This window comes from Conger conger, chromosome 17 (assembly GCF_963514075.1).
Source record: "Conger conger chromosome 17, fConCon1.1, whole genome shotgun sequence".
Classification (NCBI taxonomy): domain Eukaryota; kingdom Metazoa; phylum Chordata; class Actinopteri; order Anguilliformes; family Congridae; genus Conger; species Conger conger.
This window is the reverse complement of record NC_083776.1, coordinates 2377650-2395538: the sequence shown is the minus strand read 5'-3', so window position 1 is coordinate 2395538 and position 17889 is coordinate 2377650. Positions and strand designations below refer to the sequence as shown.

General features: G+C 47.3%; 1 protein-coding gene across 1 annotated transcript in view; it reads right to left on the bottom strand.

Annotated features, from left to right (window-relative positions):
- The window catches only part of LOC133116647 (dystrophin-like), a 177690-nt gene that overhangs the window by 82981 nt on the left and 76820 nt on the right, over positions 1 to 17889 (bottom strand). The window contains 3 exon segments of the mRNA XM_061226466.1: positions 9952 to 10087; positions 12596 to 12768; positions 13094 to 13213. Coding sequence (XP_061082450.1) covers positions 9952 to 10087; positions 12596 to 12768; positions 13094 to 13213 — 429 coding nt within the window.

Sequence of the window (17889 nt, the reverse complement as noted above, 5' to 3'; positions counted from 1 at the left end):
TAAAACTACATGTTCCACTATGCCCTGCTTATGTTAAAACTACATCTTTTACTATGCCCTGCTTGTGCTAAAACTACATCTTCTCCTATGCCCTGCTTGTGTTAAAACTACATGTTCCACTATGCCCTGCTTATGTTAAAACTACATCTTTTACTATGCCCTGCTTATGTTAAAACTACATCTTTTACTATGCCCTACTTGTGCTAAAACTACATCTTCTCCTATGCCCTGCTTGCACTAAAACCACAGTCAGCAGGTTCCTTGCAAAAAAAATCAGTAACACAGAACCGGTATAGAATTGAACTTCTTGAGCCCAAACAGCGCATACACCCTGTATGGGAAATTTTCACAATGGAAAAACTAACATTTATCCTAAGACTCCAGGAGGAGTTCTACAGAAAATGGGACAAATGGATCGTTTGTCCTCAGACAAAGGAGGACATGACACAAAACATTTTGAAGCTGAAATATACTTCTGGTGTTAGATATTACTGAACGAAGTACCCCAATGACCTGGCCTCAATCTCTTGTTTTCTACCCTCTTTTTCCCCCATGTTTATGTGTTGATGCGCTCAATGCAAAAATGAAGACAATGCAATTAACTACAGTCAGCAGCGTGTGAAATTTGACCAGCACAGGGAGAAAAGGTGAAACTACACCCACCACATTCCCCTATACATCACCTTCCGTACGGCGTCTGTGCCACAGGAGAAACACGTCAATCACATTAAATAAACGGTCTGAATAACCCATTCGGTTTCAGAAACCCCACATTCCAGCCGCGCGGGTCTGAAATGAGGCGAGAGAACTTGTGGTTTCACGGCGATTAAAAGCTCTGGATCTGCGGCTCTGGAGACGCGGGTCTCCGGAGTAGTCTCCGTATCGATCGGTGTGTGAAAAGGCCTGTCAGAATCTCATCATTCCTGCGAGCCTCAGCCATACATCCCCCCTGGCGTCGGCCCGCTGAAGGCTGGCTGCGGATTCCTCTGGAAAACGGGAAACCTCGAAAGCTCCACAACTCCACCCTTCTGTCTCATAATTGAAAAGTTTCATTTTTTTTATTGGGGAAAATAAACTCAATAAACGGTGATCATAAAAATGATGATGATGATGATTTTTCTCTCCCGCTTCAGTCTAATTGTATTAACCCCTGTGTAGTCTTAACATTCTGTCTACTCCCCGTGTCCGAAGAGTAAAAAATTACCCGCCTTCACTAGACCAATAAAATAAAGCAGCTTGAATCTATATTTTTTTACAAATCTGTTTTGCATGAAGAAACAACCTGTCACTCATCACAAACTTTGTCATCAAATTTCAAGTTGAAAAAAGATAATTTAGGGGGTTTTCTCTGCAGTTAAACATAGTGGTGGGTCATTCTTGACCCTTAAGACAACACAAGGGCTAACAGGCCGGTCCCATTGACCCCTCGGTGTGGGTAACACAGCCCTGGTTTGGGCCCTCGGTGTGGGTAACACAGCCCTGGTTTGGGCCCTCGGTGTGGGTAACACAGCCCTGGTTTGGGCCCTCGGTGCGGGTAACACAGCCCTGGTTTGGGTTTATTTTCACAGCGCAGGACTGCACCCGTCCCCACAGCCGGATCAGCTGACCGCAGGCAGCCAATCGGCACGGGCGGCCGCTAAAGAGCGTGGAAGCAGGGCGGGGGGCAGACCCCGAGGACCGAAACCCCCCCTCCCTGGACAGCAGCGCCAGCCAATGAGGCGGCGGCGTCAGCGGCGGAGCTTTAGCGGGCCCCTCAAAGGAAGCCATTTTATCCGCGTCTCGCCCGCGAAGGCTGAACGCTAATTAAGCCTCGTTAGCGCCGCGTACATCAGCTAGCCGGCGGCGGGGAGTTAACCCACGCTGAGAACGCAGCCGCGGTCGGTGAGGAGTTTTGAAAAGAGGTCGAGGAAGCTGGGTCTGAACGCCCCTTTCAGAACTCCAGAAACCGTTAAAACCGGCACTGCAAAACGGGACTGTTTCAACGCTGGATGCTGATTGGCTGAGGCAGCGCTCTACAGGGATTGTAAATTCGATACAGGAACAGTTAATCAAACAGCCGGTTTTGTGCACAGTATCATACTATGCAACAAACTGTTACCTACCAATAATACAACAATATAACTGATGTGTCATTAGTTGTTTCTGTACATTGTCATTGTCAAGCTGTACGAGTGTCTAACAACAACCTTGTAGTCCTGACTGTATACAGGGTACAGCAAGGCCTCTTGTGCCATGTTGCTTCGGTATTTTAAGCAACAAACACCTTGGTATGAAATGGAGGAAAAATAAAATAAGCTCAGCACAGTCATGGCATCAGGAGGGAGAGAAGGAGAGAGAGAGAGAGAGGAGAGAGAGGGAGAGGTTTTTCAGCGTCTCTATGCCAGTGTGTATATGCGTATGGGGGAGAATGTCAGTTATAAGCAGTTACATACTGTATCTAAAAAAAAAAAATTGTGTTCGCAGATGAATTCCGTGCCGATGAAAATGGCGCCATCTGCTGGACAGTGGCAGTAAATCACCCGTAAATCCGCCCAGACACAATCCCCCCCAATGATAGTTACAGGAAGTGAAATCATGTTTCGAAAACGTATATTTTTTCGGGGGTTTTCAGCGTAAAAAATCCGTGGCTTGGAGATGGAACCGGTGACCCGGTGTAGCGCGAGCCGATTGGCTGAGGGACGGGAGCCACGGTAACGGCCCCGCGGGCAGGCGGTAACCTTGAGCGCCGGAGTGCGGTGGCGTTTCATCACAGCCCGACGGAGCAGCTGTACTCAGAGCTCTTTAAACGCGCCCTTGTGCTTCACCCCTCTGACAGCATAATGGCGGCTCTACTGTACGTTACGCTGCCCTCTGTCCGCTGAATTACGCCCCCCCCCCCCCCCCCTGGCTCTGGCGTCTCAGCAGGTCACACACTCACAGTGCTCACAGATAAATGTACTTTTAAAAAAAACCTCCAGGAAATGCTATAATGTACCCAAGTACAAGTTGGGTTAGAAAATGTCTGAGTCACAAGTGCCACAGTGAACACAGACAGCAGAACAAAGATATTCTGTTAAAAATCACAAACTGAGAAGGGCCTCACGAGAGTGGAGAAAATGCGGACCGTACATTACATTACTGCCATTTGGCAGACGCTCTTATCCAGAGTGACGTACAGTTGATTAGACTAAGCAGGAGACAATCCTCCCCTGGAGCAACGCAGGGTTAAGGGCCTTGCTCAAGGGCCCAACGGCTGTGCGGATCGTACTGTGGCTACACCGGGGATCGAACCACCGACCTTGCGGGTCCCAGACATGTGCCTTAACCACTACGCTACAGGCCGAACCAGAAATGGGGACATCCATAATAATCTAACAAATGTTGTATTATGATACATTCATCCAGCCACTCTGACCTTAGAGAACAATCGGTACATTTTAGAATGCATTCCACCAATGGCAGTGCTGGGTATCGCGCACGTGGGTATGTCCGGTAGGCCCCGCCCCCACACTGAAGGTCGCCATAGAGACGCAGATGGACATGCACACAGGCCAGTCCTGCTCCTCCTCCAGTCATACTCTATATGTGATGACACCAGCGCACAGACTCATTAGCGCCTCCTCTGTTTTAACAGCTCCACTGACTGTGGGCTGACACACCGTACCGCAGACACTGCTAATGCCGTCTGAGGGCCAGGATCTGCGTGTAGTATCCAGTCTGAGCATCGCCTCATTTCCATGCAGCCGTTGGGCCCTGGAGCAAAGCCATTACACCCCTGCATCGCTCCAGGGGAGGATTGTCTCCAGCATAGTCAAATCAACTGTAAGTCACTTTTGATAAACGTGTCTGCTAAATAATAAATTATTATTATTATGTAAACATGGCAGAGACTGAATACAGAAACAAGTTCCACTTCCCTTTCTCTCCTTCTCTCTCTCTCTCTCTCTCTCTCTCTCTCTCCTCTCCTTCTCTCCCTCCTGATGACTGTGCAGAGCTTATTTTATTTTTTCCTCCATTTCATACCAAGATTATTTAAAGAATTTGCTTGTGAAATGTTTGGCATCACTACTTGCTGTTTGTCAGGATGACCACAGTCTCATACCTCCTATCCTTTACATTACATTACAGTCATTTCATAGCAGCTCTTATCCAGAGCGACGTACAATAATCCCCTTTATATCAGGGCAACTCCATTCTGTCCCCCAGGGAAAGCAGAACTGCCGGCTTTAATTCCTCCCCTCTAACTGGATTAAACCCGGAAAACGACGGGCCAGTTTCACAGACACAGATTCATCTTAGTCCCGGACTAAAGTGAACTAGAATTTAGTGCAGGGGTGCACAACAAGGGCCGGTCTCCATTTTGGTTTTTGTTCCAACCGATTGCCTAGTTTTTAAATTTGCTGACAGCTTCATAAATGACCCTGGTTCAAGCCTGCACTTGAGCGCAGTAAAATCATTAGGATACACCAGCTGTAGCCGGTACTCATACACATGTCAGATAAGATGTGATTGAGTCAATTAAATAATTAAGATCAGAAGTAGGCCCACAATCCTGAAACGGATCGGCCCTTCCTGAGCACCCCTGGGTCTCGGACGAGGCTTAACGTGCGTCTGTGAAACCGGCCCCAGGTGAGTTAAACCTCCAGCCGATCGCTGGCATCACCCGATCAATTAGCCATCAGGTAGCAAAGAACAGCAGCAGAGCTCCAGGCCTTGAGGGCTGGATTTGAACATGTCAGCTTTCTGCGAACTTAAAGGGGGCCTGTCCTACGAATTCTGATTAGATTCGTCAAACGTGGCCTCAGCGCACTTCTGCCGATTGCGCGGAGTCGAACTGTAACTCTTTGATCCCGGCCGCCTGAGAGGTCCCGCAGCCTTTAAACGAGACGCCCGTCGATGGGAACCAAGCGAAAACAGCTGCCTGGAGACACGCTACGTCTTACCCATGCTGATGGCACCCTACGCCGCAGGTACACAGATAAGACCAGAGAATGAGTCAGCCTTAACAAGCACTTCAGTCTCACATTTAAGAGCGTTGTTTCTATTATTATTGCCAATGGGGTAAGAAAATGTCACCTGTCTAGTAAACAGTAACTTGAAATAAGAGAATGTTTTTTTGTTTTTTTTTCTTTCACTGGAGATAAAAAAAACAAAACATAAGATTTTAAGCCTCGAGACAAGGCTTAAACAGACATGTTTTGCGGTGTACAACAGCAGCAAGCTTTCTCTCCCTCTCTGACAGTGGCACTTTACATGACTGAGCAAGCCTTTTAAATACCCAGCATGCATTTCAGACAAGGGGACAGGTGGCCCTCGCATTATAAAGAACTACGTGTGCCAGTGGCTAAAATCGTTTAATTAAAGGACCATTTAAATATACATTTCAAATAAAAATGGTGCATTGCACAAGCTTAATTACGCATACATTTTCATTCTAAATCACTGGATAACCTGAGGTATTCGTTCGATAAAATATTAAGAGAGGTGATTTATTTTGGTACAGCAGTCTCTCAGCAGTGGAACATACACACAAACACGGGGAACAATAGTGCTAAATCAACTTTACTCCTGTCAAGCCTTACAATGCAAACAGAAGTGCAAAGATGAGGAACTTAAGTGCAGTAAGAGAAAAGAAAAGCACATAATACAAATGGTAAATGGTCGGCATTTATATAGCGCCTTTATCCAAAGCGCTGTACAATTGATGCTTCTCATTTTCCCATTCCACCCTCTGACTGCCGGACTGCTCTTACCGGCTGAGCCAATGTCGCCCCTAGGGGCAGCCTATAGCCTAGCGGCTAAGGTGCTTGGGTCAAAATCTTGAAGGTTGGAGCTACAAGCCCTAGTGCAGCCACCATAAGATCAGTGCAGCTGTTGGGTCCTTGGGCAAGGTAAAGGCCCTTAACCCCACATTGCTCCAGGGGGGATTGTCCCCTACTTAGTCTAATCAACTGTAAGTCGCTTTGGATAAAAGCATCAGCTAAATAACTGCAATGAATAATGAGTAACGGATAGACTGAAGAGAGAGAGAATCAACTGTCAACCATCCTTGTAAACCATAACATTAAAGTAAGTACATGAAACTGAAAATGACCAATAGCAAAGCCATACACTCTGATAACATATAGAAACCTAATCATGTGTTGGACTAAGTGAAGGTGCTCGAGACGCAAGCATTCACATAAAGACCCTGTGGACATACAGAGGGTATATGAAACCCTCTTACAGTCCGTCCCAAAGGTTAGTACTGAACTCGGCAAACAAGCCTTTATGTTCTTTGCCCTTACAGCCTGTAACCATTTGCAAAAAGATTTGCAGCTAGGTGAGCTGAACTCAATTAAGACATTCAAAAGTTTAGCGAAGGGTTTGGAGTTGGAATTTGTAATCGCTTCCTTCCCCGCTAGATTCCGTTTCCTCCTGTTTGTCTTTCAGGCATGTGATTGTGAGCTTCTGCTGTATATTTTACTGTATGTTTTTCATGTTGCTTTTATGTTGTCTGCAACACTGTATTGCTGCTGTCTTGGCCAGGGCTCCCTTGAGAAAGAGATCTTGTAATCTCACTGGGACTCACCTGGTTAAATAAAGGTTAAATAAATAACATAAAACACTGGCCAGACCAATCCCCCGTCTGCCCACAGCCACTCCCCGGCAGGGCTGCCCACAGCCACGCCCCGGCAGGGCTGCCCACAGCCACTCCCCGGCAGGGCTGCCCACAGCCACTCCCCGGCAGGGCTGCCCACAGCCACGCCCCAGCAGGGCTGCCGCCCAGCTCCCGCTCACCAGATCGTCAGGAGCCGCCGCCGTCTAAACATCAAAGCTCACGATTACGAAACGTTGTTTTGATACAGCACTAGTGTCGCGCGTTTGGCAACTTTCTGTGCCCTTAGCATTTTACTGCGTGTGCTTAAAGTCTCTCTCTCTCGGTAAATCAGCCGCGGTTTCAACAGCCACCGCTAAAGCACGATCCGGGGACTCTAAACTGTCCCTCTGCAGCTCCCCCACCTGCTCTAACCCTGGAGCACAGTCTGGAGCTCCCTGCTCTAACCCTGGAGCACAGTCTGGAGCTCCCTGCTCTAACCCTGGAGCACAGTCTCCCCCTCCCTGCTCTAACCCTGGAGCACAGTCTGGAGCTCCCTGCTCTAACCCTGGAGCACAGTCTCCCCCTCCCTGCTCTAACCCTGGAGCACAGTCTGGAGCTCCTCCCTGCTCTAACCCTGGAGCACAGTCTGGAGCTCCCTGCTCTAACCCTGGAGCACAGTCTCCCCCTCCCTGCTCTAACCCTGGAGCACAGTCTCCCCCCCCTGCTCTAACCCTGGAGCACAGTCTCCCCCTCCCTGCTCTAACCCTGGAGCACAGTCTCCCCCTCCCTGCTCTAACCCTGGAGCACAGTCTCCCCCTCCCTGCTCTAACCCTGGAGCACAGTCTCCCCCTCCCTGCTCTAACCCTGGAGCACAGTCTCCCCCTCCCTGCTCTAACCCTGGAGCACAGTCTGGAGCTCCCTGCTCTAACCCTGGAGCACAGTCTCCCCCTCCCTGCTCTAACCCTGGAGCACAGTCTCCCCCTCCCTGCTCTAACCCTGGAGCACAGTCTCCCCCTCCCTGCTCTAACCCTGGAGCACAGTCTCCCCCTCCCTGCTCTAACCCTGGAGCACAGTCTCCCCCTCCCTGCTCTAACCCTGGAGCACAGTCTGGAGCTCCCTGCTCTAACCCTGGAGCACAGTCTCCCCCTCCCTGCTCTAACCCTGGAGCGCAGTTTGTAGTGAGCACTCCCGCTTTATCGCCCTCTGAGGCCTCCCTATTGAGCACATTCATACGATTCTCCTTCTTCATAAAAGCTTTAACTTTTTAACCACGCTCTCCTCGAGCCTCGGGATGTGTGCACTGAATGCGGCATTTTTCAAATAAAGACCCGACTTACAGCACTTCTCACCCACAGAACCGCTTTCAGGCAGGTGAAAATATTTATTAATAATATTTTGAAATATTGGCACCCAACATGGCCAATTGCCACCATAATTTGGAATACCTGGCTATCTGGAGCCACAGACGTGTTTGAGCAGAGTGTGAGAGTGTGAAGACGTCCGTGGTTCCGTTCTGAAACACGTGACGCTGCCAGCTGCTCCTCATCACACCGGCAAACTTGCGCGGAGTCGGTGAGACACCCTTCATATTCGGCTTTGGCATGCAGTCCGTGAGCGCCTGGTCGACCGGTAGGGGGCGCAGTGCGCCTGGTCGACCAGCAGGGGGCGCAGTCCCGTGCACAGTCCCATAACCTAGGTGACACATTCACCGACTGCGTGTGGTCCCTACGGAGCTACGGGCCAGTCAACACTGGCACGGTCCAGATCTGATCCAGGACTCCTGGGGATCATCCATGTACTGCAGTGTCGTGCATTCAACACAGGAACCAAAGCAACTTTGTGATCTTACTTTAAAAATGTCCATTATCAAAATATTATATATTTTAAAAAGCAGGTGGAACACCTTGGATATTGCACATTTTTCAATTCCGTTTCAGAAAACTTAAAAATAACTTCAGTTTTAGGTAGTTCACAAGCTGTGTTTTAAATATTATTCATGCTTATTATCCAGGTAGAAACTTTTCTTGAGGTCATATGATTATGCAAAACCCTTTTCTATTTTTTTTTGTCTCAATTTACCATCTTACCCGGGTGACCACAATTTCAGTGATAAGTGCCTGCCCCTTCTCGAAACTGTCTCTTCAATTTCATCCAGACATTCGGAGAAAAACACGTCCTAATACGATACCAGCCGTTATGTAAGATTTACTCGAGGGCATGAAATATGCAAACGGGAAAATCTTGGGTTACGGAGAATATCTGATGAATAAAACCATTCGCTAACCGTGAAGCAGGTGGAAAATTGAAAATTCCTTCCCAAATTCTCCGATGGAAACAACCAATCAAAGCAGTCTGACATTTCAGTAGAGTGGGGACTTAAACCTGAATCTAAAATATTAGAAATGCAAATGATCACAACTTGGTTGGTTACTGACACTCAGGGGGCCAATGCTAACATTTACATTTATTACATTTTTGTTATTTGGCAGACGCTTTTAATCCGAAGCAATTTACAAGTGCATAGGTTCTACCATAAGTCAGAGCATCACATCCAGAAACTAGCAAAATACACAGGAAATGCTGTTCTAAACATAGTTGTCATCATCAGTTTTTTTTTGGGGGGGGGGGGGGGGGGGTTAGACAAGGATAGGGATATCAGAAAGGAGGGGCAGGGGAAATCAGGAGGGAGGACTAAGGTAGAGTTTGAAAAGGTGGGTTTTGAGTCTGCGTCGAAATAGGGGGAGGGATTCTGCTGTTCTGACAGTGGTGTTCTAACGCTTTCAAAACAGCGGTGGAGGAATGGCAGCTGAGTTAGCGAAAGAAAAAGAAATCAGGAAAACATGGATGCCTTCTCGGAAGGTGTATTTCCTGTCTGTGCTGTGTGATATATGATCCCTTCTATCAGAATCAGTCGGAAGTCGTGACGACCAATTTCACATAAATCGATGTTTATGTGAAAATGCATTTTTGGATGTTTTATAGACTTTCACCTTCATTTTGTAGAAGAATATCTTGGCTTTCGTAATCTGCATGTCTTAACGCCAAATCCAGAGTGAAAATATAGTTTCGGGCTGTGTCAAATGAAACCCACAGACATAGAAACGGGCCTGAAGACCGAGCCACATCTGAAGTGGCGGAAAGAGTCCGGGGGCCCGGAAGTCCTGCCGTGCGTTCCTCCCACCCATCGACTCAAACTCAGACAGCTGATTTCACTAACCAGATCTACCTCCTGGCTGAAGAACTTCGCAGTCCCAGGCGACTGAACTGAAACAGCGGGGAGGACTTTTGAGTCTGATTTTCCCCGTCTGACCAGCAGAGGGGATGGAAGGGTAACTCGTGAGGGTGTGGAGGTTTCGGGGGGGGGGGCTGGGGCAGAGGAGCGGACGCTGTACCTTCAGACGGTCTCGGCCGTGAGCGGGGTCCTGTTCGGCCTGGTCCAGGGTGTGCTCCGCCTCGCCCAGCCACTTGTTGAGGGCCTTCATGTCTGCGGTGAACCTGGCCCACTTCTCCTGGGACAGGTCGAAGCGCCTGGGACAGAGGCACAGCAGAACCAGGTCATTAGGGGCCGACATTGGGGGCCACATTGGGGGCCACATTGAGGACCACATTGGGGGCCACATTGGGGGCGACATTATCTCATGAAGTAGGAGCGGTCTTCTGGCAGTCGGGAGGGTTGCCGGTTTGATCCCCTGCCCCGCCCGGGTTGTGTCAAAGTGTCCCTGAGCGAGACACCTAACCCCTAATTGCTCCTGACGAGCTGGTTGGTAGCTTATATGGCCGCCTATTGGTGTGTGAGTGTGTGTGTGTGAGTGTGTGAGTGTGTGTATGAATGGGTGAATGAGGCATCGATTCTAAAGTGCTTTGGATAAAAGTGATATAGAAATGCAGTCTGAGTACAATCACTGAGTTGCATCTTCCAGCTGTAAACGGCACCTGCCCTGGCTTCAGCTCAGGTAGGCCTGACGCGCGTTCAAGACAGCAAACGTCAGCAAACATTAGCCAACATAGTCAAACTTTTGACGTTACTTAACAGTTTAAAACGGTAGTGTGAGGCAAACAAAAATGGCTGCCCATGGGGATGATGCCAAGTTGACGGTTATAACGCACTTCATCACTTGGCTGTTATGTTAGATTTACGGTAGGATCCATTTGTATTTAGAAAGACGATGGCGGCGAACTAAATGGGACGTTCATTTAAAATCGTTCAATTCGCCATCTTGAATGCATGTCTGTTGTCTCTCTGCGCAGCTGAGGCAGATTTGGGCTCTCTGTGCAGCTGAGGCAGATTTGGGCTCTCTGCGCAGCTGAGGCAGATTTGGGCTCTCTGCGCAGCTGAGGCAGATTTGGGCTCTCTGTGCAGCTGAGGCAGATTTGGGCTCTCTGTGTGCAGCTGAGGCAGATTTGGGCTCTCTGTGTGCAGCTGAGGCAGATTTGGGCTCTCTGCGCAGCTGAGGCAGATTTGGGCTCTCTGTGCAGCTGAGGCAGATTTGGGCTCTCTGTGCAGCTGAGGCAGATTTGGGTTCTCTGTGCAGCTGAGGCAGATTTGGGCTCTCTGTGCAGCTGAGGCAGATTTGGGCTCTCTGTGCAGCTGAGGCAGATTTGGGCTCTCCTGGCCTCTACATCATCCCCCTCTCTCCGCGCTCCGATCCGCACCGAGCCGATGAGTCAGATCCCTGGCTCCGCTCCACCCACGGGCCGGGCTTTCACCCACCGAAGGGACCATCGATTCTCTCTGTTACGGCCCCCTCTCCGGTGAGTGAGGTGATCACTCTCATATCGCACCGTACAATCATATTCATGGGATCCCATTAAGCAATCGCATACAGGGGACCTGGGGGGGGGGGGGGAGAAACGGTGATTTTAAACGAAAATGGGTTTTGACAGACTGTATGGTACTCTGGGGACTCCCAGGCTCGTTCAGACCGGGTGTTTGCAGTCATTTGTAATATTGCGGTTTTATGCGTTTAGTCCTCGCAATCGCAGCAGGATGAATAACGGCGGTGTGTTGTGGGTATGATGGTTATGGGCTGTACTCACGGTCATGGTTATGATGGTTATGATGGTTATGATGGTTATGATGGTTATGCGCTGTACCCACGGTCGTGGTTATGATGGTTATGCGCTGTACTCACGGTCGTGGTTATGATGGTTATGCGCTGTACTCACGGTCGTGGTTATGATGGTTATGCGCTGTACTCACGGTCGTGGTTATGATGGTTATGATGGTTATGTGCTGTACCCACAGTCATGGTTATGACGGTTATGGGCTGTACTCACGGTCGTGGTTATGATGGTTATGCGCTGTACCCACGGTCGTGGGTATGATGGTTATGATGGTTGTGATGGTTATGACGGTTATGTGCTGTACTCACGGTCGTGGGTATGATGGTTATGATGGTTGTGATGGTTATGACGGTTATGCGCTGTACCCACGGTCGTGGGTATGATGGTTATGATGGTTGTGATGGTTATGACGGTTATGTGCTGTACTCACGGTCGTGGTTATGATGGTTATGATGGTTATGCGCTGTACTCACGGTCGTGGTTATGATGGTTATGATGGTTATGGGCTGTACTCACGGTCGTGGTTATGATGGTTATGATGGTTATGATGGTTATGGGCTGTACTCACGGTCGTGGTTATGATGGTTATGGGCTGTACTCACGGTCGTGGGTATGATGGTTATGATGGTTATGATGGTTATGATGGTTATGGCGGTTATGATGGTTATGATGGTTATGGCGGTTATGATGGTTATGACGGTTATGCGCTGTACTCACGGTCGTGGTTATGATGGTTATGATGGTTATGATGGTTATGGCGGTTATGATGGTTATGATGGTTATGATGGTTATGACGGTTATGATGGTTATGTGCTGTACTCACGGTCGTGGGTATGATGGTTATGACGGTTATGACGGTTATGACGGTTATGACGGTTATGACGGTTATGCGCTGTACTCACGGTCGTGGGTATGATGGTTATGACGGTTATGACGGTTATGACGGTTATGACGGTTATGCGCTGTACTCACGCGCGCCGGTCTCGGTGCAGCTTGTTCACTTTCTCCCAGTTGTTGTTGAGGAGCAGCAGGGTGTCCTGGACTCGCTGGACCTCTTGGGGCGTGGCGCAGTGGAGAACGTCGCCTTTCCTCCCGAGAGCGCCCTCTACTGGAGACTGCAGCTTCTCCAAATTCACCTTCACGTCCTACAGAACAGGCAGTCAGACAGACATTACACCTCCCATCACTCATAACACTGACCCTGATGTACACTCTCACCCCACTTACTGAACACACAATAATACCGACTGACTGTACACGCTTACCCCAGACTGTACACACAATAATCCCACTGACTGTGCACACCCACCCCACTGACTGTACACACTCACACCACTGACTGTACACACACTAACCCCATTGACACACATGCACACAGAAACACTGGTAGACAGACAGACAGACAGACAGACAGACAGACAGACAGACACACACACACACACACACACACACACACACACACACACACACCTGCAGGCACTGCTCCTGCTTGGGCAGGTCATAGTACACTGCCCAGTACTCCGGGGAGTTGAGCAGGAACTCTGTCTCGGCGATGGACTGCAGCAGGTCCCGCAGGTCATTTACGTAGGCCTTGAACAAACAAAAATAAATCTTTAACCAGGAGCAGCTACACCACCAAGCCTCACCCTACCCATGTGGAGTAAGTTCATTAAAGTACACTTGAAGAATAAGTGTATACAGTTACACTTCAAGTATGCTCAGGCATTTTTACAAGGGTACTTATATCTGCTTATATCGCTGCACCCCCTTCAAAACTAAGCCACAAACATGACTATAACACCAACCTCAACCACAACTCTCAGCCCCATCCTCAATATCACTGGCCCGAATCCACCACTGACCGTGAATCCAATGCTACCCATCGCCCCCAAATCCAAACTTCCACCAAAAAGTCTTCAGCCATTAAGAACCCACAGCGGTTTGACACAGCGGAACAACCCTTTTCAGAGCAAAATTGAGGCTTCCACATTTATATTCCTAGAATATATGCTTACCTTGATATATTATCGCATGTGCAAGGCTAATTCATGGAAATCAGTGTTGAAGTCTAACACTCACGGATGGTTGCATTACTACACACTGCGCAATGCATTGAGCATTAGATGGCGGTGCTTATTTGTTAAAAATACCATACACACTTTCCACAAGTACCGACAAGAAAATTACCTGAATTCAATTTAAAACTTTCATTTTACATTTATCCAATTAATCTTACGCACAACATATTGTTTTGTAAGACATTTACACAGTTGGTTATCTCGTATCAGTAATGTTTAATACACCTATGTTATGCATATTTTAAATAAATAATAATAAATTGTTAGTTAGCAACTTACAGTTGATTAGACTAATCAGGGGACAATCCCCCCCCCCCCCTTCGAGCAATGTGTGGCTAAGGGCCTAGCTCAAGGGCCACCAGACCTTATCTAAAGGTGGGCGAACCATCAACTTACCAGGTCCTTGTCATGTACCTTAGCCACTAAGGCACTAAGGCCACAGGCTGCCCCAAAGATAAAAAATAAATGATAAAAAAGATTGTAAATGCCTCAAAGAATTTCTTCAGTATAAATATTAGATAACGTGACCTGAGATTCCTTGATAGGCATGCTGCGTTCAAAAAATAAATTTACCTTGAATTCCGGATTAACCTCAAATATTTCAAAAGGAATTGCTTTAGCAATTTTAATAGACAATCTGAAAGTTGACAGCAGTAGACAGGTTATGGCAATACACAAAATGTCAAACGACAGATTTAATTTACAGTTTTCAAAACAACAAAAGCGATTGTTTTGTTTCAATCGATGGGGTCGGAATGCTCCAGTCAAGCATAACAGCTTCATCATGGATCCCTTGATTTGGCAGTTGTTCTCGAGAGTCGGGGAAACAAACGTTTTTTTTTTATTTTAAAAGGACAGTGCATGAGCTACTTCCTGCATTCACAATGAAAGAGGAATCTCCTGCAGACTCTCAGCCGCTCTGCAGAGCAGTTCCGGGGGATGAGATGTCACGTACAGGGTTGAAAGCAGCATCCTCTCCAGTCTCAGTGGCTTCAGGAAGTATTCAGACCCCTTCGTTCTGCACACTTTATTGTGTTGTAGATTTAATTTTGCATGGATAAAATTGCCATTGCTACCCATCAATCTGCACCCAATAACCCACAATGACAAAAGTGAAAAAAAAACAAAAAAACAAATTTCTCATTTAAACAAGTATTCAGACCCTTTGCTGTGGCACTCCAAATTGTGGTCATGTGCATCCTGTTTGCTATAATTATCACTGAGATGTGTCTAGAACTTAATTGGAGTCCGCCTGTGGCAAACTGAATTGATTAGACAATGACCTGATGCATACAGCCAAGAAAACGCTGGAGTGGCTTCGGGACAAGTCTGCGACTGTCCTCGAGTGGCCCAGCCAAAGCCCAGACTTAAACCCCGTAGAACATCTGTGGAGAAACCTGAAGATGGCAGTTCACTGACACTTCCCATCCAATCTGACGGCGCTTGAGAGGATCTGCCAGGAAGAATGGGATAAACTGCCCAAATCCATGTGTGCAGAGCTTGTAGAGACTTACCCAAGATGACTCAAAGCTGTAATTGCTGCCAAAGGGGCTTAAAGTACTGAATTAAGGATCTCTGTGACCAGCTTGACCATGCTGGTTGACCAGCTCATACCCAGAATACTTTGGTTTCAGTTGTTGACTTGCAAAATTATCAAAGAGTTCTAGAAACGTGCTTTCACTTTGTCATTATGGGTTATTGAGTGTAGATTTATTGGCAAAAATGGCATTTTTATCCATTAAAAATGAAATCTACAACACAAAGTGTGCAAAAACTGAAGGGGTCTGAATACTTTCTGAAGCCACTTTTCCAGTGGGATCATCAAATCCGGCCCACGAATCCAAATCCAGCCCTGGTTTTCTTTTCTCCCGGGTAATAAATTGCACAACTCGTGCTACCGATTCGCCAGACTGTCTTCACACCTGACTGGCTGTTAAAGGGAGGGCGGAAAGCTGGCAGCTCCCGACTGTGGAGGACTGATCTGACGATCCCAGTCCTAATGTGACCTGGTGTGAACATCCCGTGGTTATTGGACTTGACAGCTTGACACAGTTGCTGTTCCTCCACGACTAAATCACACACGGTCATCAGAACAACTGACCTCCTGGAAGGGCCTGCCGGTCTCCCAACTCATCTGGATACGTTTCCTTTAGAATTTCAATTAAGTTAGGAGACGATCGGGGGGATAACCTCTTCTGAATAGCAAACTAGTTTCGAGCAGGTCGGAGCTGAGGAATGCGCAGTCTCTCGTAAACAGAACAAACACACGAGGAAAGCCAGTAAAGGGGGTTCTGAATGAGGCGGTGCGTGTATGCATCGCCATGTGAACGTCAAGGTCGGCACACATACGACTGAACGCTACAGCGTATATTGCACCAAAGAGAAATGGGTTGAATTCATAATGTGTCGGTATTAATTAAATCAATATTTTCAGATTTTGTATTTATGGAACGGATTACCTATTACTGTACTATACTTTGTAGGGAAAGGGCAGTTAAATCACGCTTTTGACATTTTTCCAATATAAAACCTTCATTTAGTTATACTGCAGCCTGTCGACACCCACAGTACGCATTTAGCATTATTTAACCCTGGGGAAGTAAGATCTTTAGAGTGAAACAGTACTTTACTTTTTAAATTGTCTGAGAATGAACTCTTATAGGCCAGGATGTGAAAGCTCTCTCCGTCTCATTTCTTACTTTGTGTTCCTTTAATCAGGAAAGTGGCTTGGCAAAAAAGGTATGTTTACTCTTCAATAAAAGCCTAACTGACAAATAAGCTTAAGAAAAGGAAATATTCACACTGCTTGCTTTGTTGTGTTCAGAATACAAGCACACAAGCTAATATTCATTCAAAATCAGAATGACACTAATTGTACATTCCTCAGTCGCAACCATGAAATTAATGTTAAGTGTAGGTCACTTTTTTTTTGTGAAAGGTTTCATTTGCAAGTGGATGTAATATTTTAAAGAGGCTAAATAATATTTTTGTTACTACATGTTATTTATTTGTTAAACAGACCCTAGCATTTGAGGTCTCCTTTTCAGAGACATGTTTTTTTCCAGTACAGAGAATGAAATAAGAATCAGGTTTATATCGTCAGGCAAAGGTGTGGTGCCATATCTGGGACTGAGATCTGTTATCGAACATGAGTCCCAACCCGTAACCACATTATGAAGAGACAACATCCAACGTTGCCAATTAGCCAACCTGTTTGAAACCTCACTCACCACTCCTTATAAACTCCAGTGGAGGCTGGTGCGTAGGCCAGCAGGAACCAGTTGTGTGTCAAAAGTCATTTCGCAAACCAACTCATAAAATATAAATCATCATCAACTTCCCCACTGACTGCTACAGCTCTCCGCTGCGGGCTCGAGAACAGGACTGGCTCTATGACAACGGCGCTCAAATCTTTCTGAACGCCAGATTTGAGCCGATTTATCTCCAGGCTGGGCGCAGGAAGACACGCCCCGGCATTCTGGAGAGAAAACTGTTAGGTTCATGCCTGCAAAATGGCTATCGTAGGTACCTTCATTTCCTGCTGTTGTGCTGGCAGCGGGCTTTAAGTGACACGTTTAAGGGAGACGGCGTGCCGGGGTGCTGGCACTTCCTTTCTCTCCGTGGTCAATTGAAAGGGGCAGTTTCACAAAAACGAATGCACCAGCAGGAAACCAAGCGCCTTTGAGCCCTCTGTGCAAAACCCCAAGCGCTTCCACAATGTTAGGCTTCCATTTTAACTGTCAATCTCAAGTACCCATGGTAACACTGCACAGAGGCCTTCAGGGACCTGTTACCAGGCAATCGTCAGGAAGGATGACCGACAGCACATGCAGGGGGGAAAAGGGTTCAAAATAAAAGCCTGGATAAAACAAATCAAATAACGGGAGCGCCAAAAAGAATGATTGGAACATCTGGGACTACTGACTGCAATGAGAACTGGAGAAGCGCATGAATTCAAACTCTTATTTTGGTATTTACTCCAACGGCCTTCAGTGGGAAGATACTTGTCGAATATTGTATTCGGAAGAATGGTGTTATACGGCAAACAGAGCTAATGCTGCTGCAGTAGCTTGCAGTATGCCTGGATAATATTTGAACATGGATGGAGGAGGAGGAAGAACAATAATCGATCCCTATACCTACCATAAATGTGTCGTTTTTGGTTGCAATCGGTAGAAAGGGTAACTG